General features: G+C 44.1%; 1 protein-coding gene across 11 annotated transcripts in view; it reads left to right on the top strand.

Moving 5' to 3' along the window:
- Nucleotides 1-1,689: 1,689 nt before the first annotated feature.
- The window catches only part of SORCS2 (sortilin related VPS10 domain containing receptor 2), a 543,792-nt gene continuing 534,160 nt past the window's right edge, over nucleotides 1,690-11,321 (top strand). For 10 of the 11 annotated variants that reach the window (XR_013339870.1, XM_077782742.1, XM_077782740.1 and 7 more), the window contains exon 1: nucleotides 1,907-2,046. Coding sequence is in view for 10 of the 11 variants with exons in the window: in XM_077782742.1 (XP_077638868.1) it covers nucleotides 2,017-2,046 (30 nt within the window). In the remaining variant the exon portion in view is untranslated. Of the gene's footprint in view, nucleotides 2,047-11,321 lie in introns of all 11 variants that reach the window. The other variant, XM_031504585.2, reaches the window with a different exon arrangement.

Below are 11,321 nucleotides of genomic sequence, written 5' to 3'. Positions count from 1 at the left end.
TGGGCTCCTGTTGACAGGGTGTTTAAAACAGAATCTCCATAAATGGCATCTGGAGACTCCTAGGTAAGGGGCAATATCTTCTTTTCGTTCAGACACTGTGATGTAGCAACAAAGGGAAAGGCTGCACAGAGGTTGTTTTGAGATTGTAGGGCTGTGCTTGGAATTCTGAAAGAGGATTTCATTGGGAGCTGCAGAAAAAGCACATGTGATTTTTAAAGAATACTATTTTAATCTTTATTCTGCATTTATTTTGAAATGGAGAGTCATCCTGAATTTGAAACTGCCTTCTGCTTTGAGCTATTACAGTAATAACAGGGCAGGTTACCATAGGTCTCCTAGCACTGAAGGTGTGCAGCTAATACATAGTCATATAGCTTGCTGAAAGTAATTTTTACACAAATTTGGTATAACCAGGTCACTTTAGGTCATTGTGGTAGTTATCACAGGTCTGTAAATGGTACAGTTAAACCACTGGATACTATTTTTTCTATTAATCTTCCTAGAAAAGCCTTTGTAATCCTAATTTTCTAGGCCATTAGGGTAAAGGCAGATTATAGCTAAAGCTGGTTTATTAACTTTACTCACCTTGGGTTTAACCAGCCCAGATCTTCTTTGTTAGGTGCCTACACCTGGAGTCATTACTTTCATCAATAATCTTTCAAACTTGTTTTCTTACATTTAGGCCTGAGTATCCTTATGTTACCATGAAGTTAGATTGAGCTTCAGAGTTGGCCCTGGACTGAGCAGCAGGCTCGACCAGGACTTTTCCAGAGGTCCCTGCCAACCTCAGTTATTGCAGGTTTCTACCTTGTGCCATCTTCACAGCATGTGAGGCAAACTGCTTCACAAGTCCTGGTTTATTCACAGCACACTGCAGTGAAGCAGGAAGAGCACCCAGACTGTGTGGCTGAATCTTCTTCTGCCACTTCACCTGTCAGTTGAGTGACACCATCCTGCACAGGTCCAGTCGTTGGACTCCCACGCCAGGAGAGCATTTCTTGGGGCTGCCACGGATCAATCCCAAATTATAAGGCATGTGTCCCCACAGTGGGCAACAACGGATCAGCAGTTGCCTCTGGACAATGCAGGTGACGAGCCTGATGCCTCCTAGGAGCTGAGGGGCAGAAGAATGGACAGGATCCTTTTCCCCATGGAAGCGCTTGTCTTAATGACAGGAATCGTATTTTGGCACTGCCTTCATTTGCTCCTCAGCTCTCAGCTTCTGACCACAGACCGCTTCGGACCGTTTCGCTGCAGCCTCCCGGGAGGGGCGGCCAAACCAAGGCCATCCATCCCTCGTGTCCAAAGAGGCAGCGGTGGGTGCTCGTCCCCCGCGCCCCTCGGGCAGCAGCGCACCCGCGCCGAGCGTCTGCGTGACCCTTGCTCGGGCGCTCTCGAAAGCCTCTCTCTGGAGCTTCGCGTGGAAGTTCACAAGCGGCGGGGCTCGGTCCCCGCCGCGGCTCCCGCGGGGCGCGAGTGGCCGTGTCCGCGAGTGCCGGAGCCCGCCCGGCGTTTCGGCGCGGACCAGCAGATGGCGGCGCCGCCCCGGCTGGGCGCGCAGCCCCGCGCACGGCGCTGCCGCTGAGCCCCGCTCCGGTTACAGCCCTCCCCCGCCCCCGCCCTCCGCCGCGGTGTCTCCCTCCCTCCCCGCCACCTCCCCGCCTGTCACTACCACGCCGGAGAGCCACCATGGCGCACGGCGGGCCACGCGTGTCCGCCGCTGCCGCTCCGCGCGGGGCTGCCCGGCTGCCGCCGCCGCCGCTGCTGCTGCTGCTGCTTCTGCTGCCGCCGCTGCTGGGCGCCGCCGCCGCTCCGCGCTGCGCGGAGCCCTGCGGCCGCCCGCGCCCTGTAGCCCTGACCCGCGGGGCGCGCAGCCCGCCGGAGCCGCGGCGCGGCGGCGGGGCGGCGGCGGGGACCAGCCGCTCCAGGAGAGCATCCTTAGCGGCCGGCCGGGAGCAGGTCTCCCTCATCAGCACCTCCTTCGTGCTGAAAGGGGACGCGTCTCACAACCAGGCGATGGTGCACTGGACGGGCGAGAACAGCAGCGTGAGTACGAGGGGCCGTGCGGGCGGGGTATGGGGTCCCTGCCCTTGCCGTTGCATTGGTCTTCCAACTTGCGGGGAGCGACCTGCGCTCCGCCGGCCTCGGTGCGGCCGGAGCGCGCTGCTCCCGCCTCCCGCGGGCCGGCCCGGGGCGGAGGAGTCCCCGCGGGCAGCGCTCGGGTGCTGCGGACCGTGAGGTGCCGCCGGGAAGCGAAGCGCCGCCGTGGTCGGGCCGACCCCGCGTACCCCTCGCCACTTCCCCAGAAGTTTGGAAAGTTTGCGAGCGCGCATCTTTCAGAGGCGCCGGGTGCGCGGTGTGCGCCGCGCTGCGAGGAGGAGCAGGAGGAGGAGGGCGGCTTAGCTCCGGACCGGCGAGGCGGTGTCCGTGTGCGGTCGGCGTGCCCCCGGATCTGTGCCAGGCTATCCGGGTAAAGGAGAGGCACGGACGAACTGCGGTGCGGGGATTATCTCCTCCAGCCCCGCATGAAGTCCCAGATTAAATTGTCGAGGCTTAATCGATTCACCGCGATTCAGTTATCCCCATGTAATCTCCCCCGCGTCGCGCTCTGCCTCCTCAAGCGCCGGGGAAAGAAAAGCCCGAAACAAGCTGAAAATGAAATAAAACGTAGCTCTGGGCTTGAGGTGATGTGAGCAGCGGGAGTGAGAGAGCGTGACGGCCCCGCCGGGCGCCGCAGGTGCGTAGGGACATCCTGCAAAGGTCCGGAATAGCAGCAGCTCTCCGAGGGGGCTTTTACAGCCACATCGGTGCATAAAAACCTTGCGCTGGGACCAGTGATACTGCATTGGAGCATCAGTGTTCACAACTTTTCACAGTTAAAGCAGTGTGTCTTGCCTTTATTGTTTAGCTGTTTTAGACAGCAACTCTCATGGTGGGTGCCACTAGTATTTTTTAAACTAATTTTCAGTTTCAGCTAGTCTTCATATCTTTATGTATTAATCCATTAATGGTTGTGTATTTGCACGGGTGGTTTCAGGGATTTGCTGCTTCTAATTTATTCTTCACTGAAATATTATATCATAACAGTGGGCGTCATGGGTAAATATTGCATAGCACCTTGCACTGTCTGTGCAACTTCATAGTCAGGAAAATATCGTTATGAAAGCTTAAGATGAACTTTCTCCTGGAGGATTTTAGTGTTTCTGGAAAACTCCTGAGCATTTTAACTACATTCAGCTAAGCTCTGACTCTCTTGAACTTTGTGAATTTAGTATAAAGTTTACTTAAAGTTAGCTCAGTTCAGAGTGTGTGTGTTATACTTCCCATAAGTATGTGAATTATCATCCTTTCTCTAGGACCTGAAGTCCTGGGTTTTTGCCTGTTTTGCTAGGGAGTCAGCCAGGATGTGGAGCTGTTAAGGCTCCACTGACGAGGATGCAGTGATTCCCTGGAGCATGCTGAGCGCTTATGTTAATGCTCTTGTATAATCGGGTGTCAGAGTTGAAGTCAGCATCATAAAACTTGACACTTTCAAAGGCAGTTTTTTGATTTGCTCAGGAAGGAAGTGTAAGATGATGGTCATTTTCTGTGAAAAGAAAGTGTTGCAAATCAGCAGCATCAGCTATTCTGATTCTGTCCTTCCTCCATTGCTCTGCTATTAGACAGCTGCCGTTTTTTGTGGGCAGTGCTTGCAGGCTGTTAGGACAGCTTCCTTGAAGAATTCAGTATTAAAAAGTTGGCGTAAGTTCATTTTTTGACATAGAAGGCAAGTAACAGCTTTGATGCAAAGCATTCTGCACTTTGAAATGAATATAGTAGAACCTTGCTAATCCACAGTTATGACTAGCGGTCTCGCCTCGCCTCTCTGCAAAGATTTAATAACAGATGCTGCAGTGAGGGCTTGTATTGCTAAAATGTTATTATTTTTTCACAGTATGCTACAGCTCCCTACTAGAATACTATCACATAGTCTCTTCAAAAGCAAAGATAAATGGCAACTGTCAGAAGAAATGAAAGTGGTTACAGTATTTGCTGCAACTTAGCTCTTATTTTGTTTTCTTAGTTGCTATCTACTAATTCAGTATTGCAGAAGGATACACTCATCATGAATGCCTGCAGACATTCTGTACATTATTTATACATTCAATAAAAAATACTCTTGCAAAGTTCCTTACAAAGTATGATGCTTACTCTGTCTGCCATCAGCTGATTACTGTCAAGCAAGGCAGTATTTGAACAAGTGACCTGTTAATGAAAGACTTTGCTGCCTTAACCCAAATGAAAGCAGCCAGTCTGTACTGGATGTTTTACAGTATGACTGTCAGCATTTTTTTCAGCTTCTTTTTTTGTTAGTTGGATTTGTTTTATTGCATGCTTCCAGAAGAAGAGCTGATTTTAACAAAGGCTTCCAGAGAAAAATAATTTGTAAAGACAACACATAGAATATTTCTTTTCTTTATTTTTTTTAAGGAGTGGAAGAAATATATTAAGCTCATAGGAAGTAGGATGGGCTCCAGAGGATTGGAGAGAATTTTGCTGTATGTTATATTCAAACAATTGAAAATAAGCACCTGATCTCAGACATATTTAGAGTAGTCTTGAATGTCTATTTCTTTAAGTAGGTATGTTTGTGTTTATTTATATTACTCTGGGTTGTTTGGAGGTAGGAACGCTATGATCCAGTGTTTCTCAAATCTGCCGCCTTTTTCTGTGTTCTTAAATCTGTGGCAAGTTTTTCCTTGTCTTGGAAGCGCAGGCTTGAGTCTTGAATCTCTGTTCTGCCACAGGTGCATTGCAGCCAAGGGGAGGGCTGTCATTCCTGCAGTGGGGTTTTGGATCAGGCCTTGGAACCTCAGGAGGCACTCGGCAATCTGAAAGCGTCACCACACACATTTGGCACCTCATTGGAGGCACTCAGCACTTTGTAAACCAAGGAGCTAAACTAGTTTCTTTACCCTTTACAGCTGTGTGGCTGAAAATTTGACAGTGATGAGCTCCAGATGACCACACATCCTCTTAAACACCTCACCTAGTAAAATAAATGAAGAAGAAATATGCAATAGGATTATTCCTTTGAGCTCCATGATGAAGAGATAAATAACTATAAAAGCAGAGGGGGCAGCTGCATCCCTCAGGGATGTTCACCTGCATGAAAAGTTCATTGAAAGTGCTGCCATGGAGTACTTGTGTGTGGATCAAGGGCAAATACATAAATGTGAGAGGAGCAGAGGTTAGGTTGATGTGCACATGGAGTTTTAAAAAAATAATTTGCATTGTATAAATCATCCTGTCCTGCAGTACTAGGAGCATGAGATTTTTGGTTGCATGACATCTCTTGAGAGAAACTAGGGAGGCTATAAATTAAATTGATCCTCTCTCTTCCCTCTTTTCTGTACTGTAGAAGTCTGATGCTTAGTTACTATCCTCTTGTAATGCTGTTTGGTGAGCTAGAGGAATGGTGTCTTTGAGGGCAAAGCAGAGGATGTGGTTGCATGGATTGTAAAGTGGGCTTGAATCACTGGGAAGATCAGGACACAATTCCTTGCTTTGTCAAGAGAGAGCTGTACTGGGAGATAGGCAAATTGCTTCTGGCTTTGTGTCTTTATTTTGTTACTTTATTTTGTAGTCTAATAATTACTTACAAATCCTATGAACAAGAAGCATGTCCCCAGCCTTTCTTTACAGTGGGATGTATAGTCAAAACCATCTCTGATGATGTAGGTCTTGCAAAGCCAGTACTTGTCACAGCAAGAATGTATTTGGTTAGTGAATTCCTGCAATTAGTATTTCTGCTCTCTGTCCCCTCTGCCCACAGAAAGCTGTTGTGTGGTCTTACTTTCAAACAAAGGCTCATGCAAGTGGAACTAATTTTCCTGCCAGTCTTAAAATATTATCATAAACTGAAGACATGGCAGGTGGGTGGTGCAACACACCATTTACTGTGGAAAGGGCAAGTAATTGTCATCCGTGTAACTGATAACTAACACTGAGAATTGGAATATATACAGGTAGCATGCTAAAAGAATAGCCTTTAGTGTGTTAAGCTAAATAGCATATACCCAGATTTAATAAAAATATGCAAGCCTTTCTGATTTGGGGGAAAAGTAGTCAATTCATTACAGCGTTTAAAAATCCTACATTTTCTTTGGAGAGACCTTAGTCATCCTTTTTTTTTTTTTTTTTTTTTTTTTTTTTTGTGCTGGATAAGCAACTTTGTTTGCAAAACTATATTCTTTTTGACCCTCCTGAAGAATTCCCATTCTCCATTCATACTAGCCAATTAAAAAAAAAAAAAAAAATCAAAGCCAAAGCAGAAACAGGGGGAGAATGAGACTCATATTCACAATTGATTTTGATTCAGGGGCTGCTCTTCATGCTGTGTACAGACTGCTAAAGTAGTGTGAACAGGACTTTGGCCAGCTACTTCCAAATCTGCAGCTTCATGGTGCCAGTATTTCTTTTTTTTTTTTGTTGTCAAAATATAAAGTCCATGCATACGCTTGTTTGTCCAGTAACTTGATGTCATGATCCTCCATAAACATGTTTGTTATGGAAAATAAATATAAATATGCACATAATTTTTTTGAGTCCTAAAAAGCAGATTTATTGCACATCTACAGATATTGCTATACACAAAAACTTACAGACTTATATATATTTGATATACAGATACTTTGTTTAATTTAGAAACTTCTTCTTTTTTATACAGTTTCACCATTATGCTTTGTAGAGGCTAGTGGTCACTACATGTATTCTTCTGGCAGATATTTTATTTAATTAGTTTTCTGTTTTGTTCAGCTGCAATCAGTTGAAGCATTGACTTCAACATTACTGTAGCAGTACCTGTAATAGTAAATGTAGTTATCTATGCAAACATGGGCTAAAGTCCATTTCTGGTAAGGTTTGGGTGGTGTTTCTGCAGAGTAGTCAGACTACATTTTATGAAACTAAAGGGAGCATGGGGTCAAAAATCCTGACAGCTCAGACCTTTGATAAATGGCAGATATATTGCAAAGTGAAAAGCAGATTTCCCATAGGGTAGGTTTTTCTTAAAATTCCTTGAGATGATAGTGTGATTATAAAAACAAACAGAAACCAAACCCAATAATCATATTTGAATGGAACAGCAGAATCCCACATGGAAAGCAGAATGATTTTAATCTGATTGAAGTAACTCAGGAGTTTAAAATTTCTTTTTCCTTTTTCTTTTTTATTGGTATAAAGTTTCTGGCTTACTTAATCTATTTGCTTCTACCAGCCTCTGTTTTCCCTCTCTACCAGCCTTACATCTGGCTGTAAGTCCTACTGCTGCCTGCTGAGCTCTATCCACATTTCAGCAAATTCCAATTGCTAAAGGAAAGGGAGATAGCACCTCTTCTCATCCCCTAAGTAGACACTTAAAATTGATACAAATTTTAATTAGTAAATGTGTATTTCAAACATTCTTCCAAGTCTTCTCCATACCTGCAGCCAGACCTGGTTTTACCTGGTTTGCTGGTTTGACTGGCATCACCTGTCTTGCTTAGGAACAAGCTGTTACAGCAGTACTACTGCACTGACTTTGGGATAAGCTCAGTTTAAATCTAAGTGGGAAATTTGGCAATACACATGCTAGAGAGACACCTAGATTGAAATCCTGCCTCTGATACTTCTGATGTTTTACACATGCATGATAAACAAAGCAATCATAAGGGACGTGTTTAGGCTGGGGATAGCAGTGTACGTATCACAGTGGGAATATAATGCATTCTTCCCAAGTGGATGGTCTTAGAAATGTACTTACAGATCTTTGGAGAAAGAATTGAGGACATCCCTTTTGACTTTATTAAAATTCAATAGAGTAGAAGATCTTTATTTAAAGAATGGAAGGGGGAAATGATGAGCTTTTCATGAAAACAGTAATTGTTCTGCTAAAATGGGAAGTTCTGTAAGGTATGGACCACCTTATGCATTTAAGACATGAAACTGCCCAGATCAAAGAAGCTTTTATGCCAAGTCCTTTGCCTGTCCAAATATAATATTTTATGACTGTGTCAGTTAAGACCAAAGGTTGTTCACATAAAGGAGAGAGAATCGGCAGTACAATCAAGTGGGATCCTTCTATGTTCTGTAAACTCAACTTTATTTATGCAAAAGCAGAAAGTATAGGTTGAAACTATTCTGCAGTATATGACTTCTTGCTGTAGCTCAGAATGAAACCTGATAACCTGCAACATTTTCAGAATTTTTATTCTAAGTCTCACATTCCTTACCAAACATTCCCATCCTCAACCCCCTGTCCCAGTAATAATAATTTAAAACTCTAAGAAATCACCAATGACAAAACCAATTTTAAATAATGTGTGGTATCCTTTGCTGTGCTTTACTTCTTTAGTAAGGAGAAAATTTTCCACTGCAAGGGTGGTGAGACACTGGAAAAGTTGCCTGGAGAAGCTGTGGTGCCCCATCCCTGGAGCTGTCCAAAGCCTGGCTGGATGGGGCTTTGAGATATGTGGTCTAGTGGAAGGTTTCCTGCCTATGGCAGGGGGGTTGGAACTAGATGAACTTTATGGTCCCTTCCAAACCAAACCATTCTGTGATTCTATGATTCAGTCATTAAGTCTAAGATTGGACTTCTGCAGAAAGAAGCAGATGTGGACGGTCTCTGGATTGATCCCTGACAATCTTAACAGACATGCTTGAGAAATCTGGGTATATCTGCTGGGCTTGCTGACTTCAGTGGGATGAGTAGAGAAGTGCTGGGCTTGTGAATCCTACTGGGTGTCATCAGCCCTGGGTGAGGCTGCTGTGGAAAGAGGAGAGAGGCTGAGGTGCTGCTGCCTTGCAGGACTGAGAGCCCTTGGCAGAGCTGGTGATGCTTTGCACAGCCCCGTCACCACATCTGCGAGCTCTAGGCAAGAACTGAGGTGCAGCTGATGCCTGGGGGAAATTTAATGCTTGGCCAGAGACAGAGTATGAGCTTCCAACAGCTGTTGGACTAAATTGAAGCTGAATAATAGTGCCAAAGAACTTTTGCCTCACCAGTATCTTCTGAAATACCACTTGCCTTATATAAGTGATTTTGCAGTTTCCTACCTGCAAGGTGAGAATAATGGTACTTCTATATCTCTTAGGATGGCTTTTGCCTAAAAATTAGCTTTGCACTTTGATATTAAGGTAATGGTTATCACCATAATACCTAAAAGAGGCAGGACTATAGAAAATCATGTCTGTGATTTCTTTGTTCCATTGACAGTACAGCCCAGGAATTAGAGAAGAAAAGACTTTCACAAGTCATGCAAACTTGTCTGCTTGTTCTGATGTTTGTTTTGATCAGGGCTCCTTTCAATGTGTAGTCCAGTTTAATTTAAATGTCTAGACTCTGGCACTTCAAGATCATTGAACAGTCTTAAGATTATGTGACTAAAAACAGTATCAGTGAAACTTAACCCATATTTAATATGATTTTTCTGCCTTTGTTTAGCAGTTTAATCAAACAACTATGTTTCTTTCTCAGTGTTTGTACTTTTTCTGCTCTTGTAGACCAATGATTATTTCTCTAAATTACACTTTTTTGACCTTTTAAGTTTTCTTTTGTAGCTCACTTTTATTAGCTCTTTAATTGCACCATATGGATAGGACAGTACCTAGATATAATAGTACCTATTGTGTATCTGACAGGCACATTTTTAGAAAGGTACTTGCACACAGAGATTATTGTTAACTTCTGGCATCCTTCTAATCATTGTCATGATTAGCCGTTATCCTAAAATGAAAATCATAAAACAGTAAATAGGTTTTTTTTTTTAAGGGAAGTAATAAAAACACTTAAATAATTTGTTAATTAGCAAAAAAAGCCGTTTTTTGTGGTTTCGGTGCAGTAACATTATTAAAAGTTTGTTCTAGTTGATGAAGTAGAGGTATTTAATGTTTGGGGTTTTTTTTCTCCATTCACTTAATGAACTTTGTTTCTTTGTCACTGGAGGCATGGTAGAGCTGCATGAGTGTTGCAGCATTGGAGCTCCAACCCCTGTGATGTGTCCTTATTCCTGTGCAGCAGTAGGCCCATGCTTGCTGGCCAGTATGTTAAGTTTTAGCAGATGGCAAGCTACACTCTGTGAAAAGACTTTACTTAATCACAGTAACTGTCTCTGGTCTGGCCCCTGGACTGAAAGTGCCCAGGGAAAGAGCAATCTTCCCCCTGCATGTGTGTGAGCAAAATGTGTACTGGGGTTCTGCTCTCAGTTGGTAGCATTTAGGTGCTGTGTAATACCAGTAAATAATGATGGTGATGATTGAGAATAGTGCTGTTTCACCTGTAAATTTTACCAGTGCATAGCTTGGCCTCCCTAACTGAGCTATGGTGGAGAAATGTTGCTTTTCTCAGGTGGTAAAGAAGAGCCTGTTTATGATTAATGCATTCCCATGCTTCTCTCCACAACCAATTGTCACTGCAAGACAGATGCCCAAGGGAATGGAGCTGGAGGGTGAGAGGAGTATGTTGAAATCACTCTTTGAGCTTTCAGCACTGTTTCACAGTGGTAAATGTGACTGATTCTGAAGAAATAGTTGTTTCTTCATTGAAAACACAATTGTATCAGTGATAGTAGGCTGCCATAAAATCCTCAAGGGGTAAAATAAGGTATTTTTTCTGTGTTTGCTAGCAGAAAGATACATTGTACCTTGGTCTTTTCAGAAGATTGGAACTGTTTGTGAAGTCTAACACATCTAAATCTGCAGCAGCACTCATTAAATCTTGCCATTTTTGGAGAGCAGAATACACTTTTCTCAGCTCTTGTTTTATGCTCCCAGCAATTGTTTTGGGTGTTCAGCCTAAGGAGGCAACAATGTTAACATAGGTAGAGATAAGAGTATAACCCTGAGAGAATATGTGAGCCCCTTTAGTATGGGCAGCTCTGTTTTTTACATGGTTTTTGAAGGGCTCCATGGATGAGATACAAAACCAGAAATAAATGAAAGAAAAGCAGCCTGTGCCAGGAACAGGTGGATTAGTGGATTTCTTTCTCAGTGCAGAGATCTTAACTTCAATTACCACCACCAGTGGTAATCAGTGGGGATCCAAATGGATGTCATGCACATATGCAGTGCTCTAACAACCAGCCTGGTACAGAGCTCATGAGGTGAATTCTGGGGAGATTTGTGGCAGCAACTGCTTGGAGATTCCCACAGACCTGGCTGGTGATGCCAGAGCATGGTGGCCTGCTGGAGCAGTTGGATGTCATAGAAGACTGATGCTCTTATGCCCACCTCACCTCAACCTGCAGTGATTTTCCCAGTGGAAAAGGAGTCAAAATCAGATTATTAGGATCTGCTATGCATTT

The sequence above is a fragment of the Lonchura striata genome, chromosome 4, assembly GCF_046129695.1.
Source record: "Lonchura striata isolate bLonStr1 chromosome 4, bLonStr1.mat, whole genome shotgun sequence".
NCBI classification, from domain to species: Eukaryota; Metazoa; Chordata; class Aves; order Passeriformes; family Estrildidae; genus Lonchura; species Lonchura striata.
The sequence above is the reverse complement of the archived record's forward strand: the minus strand, read 5'-3'. Positions and strand labels throughout refer to the sequence as shown.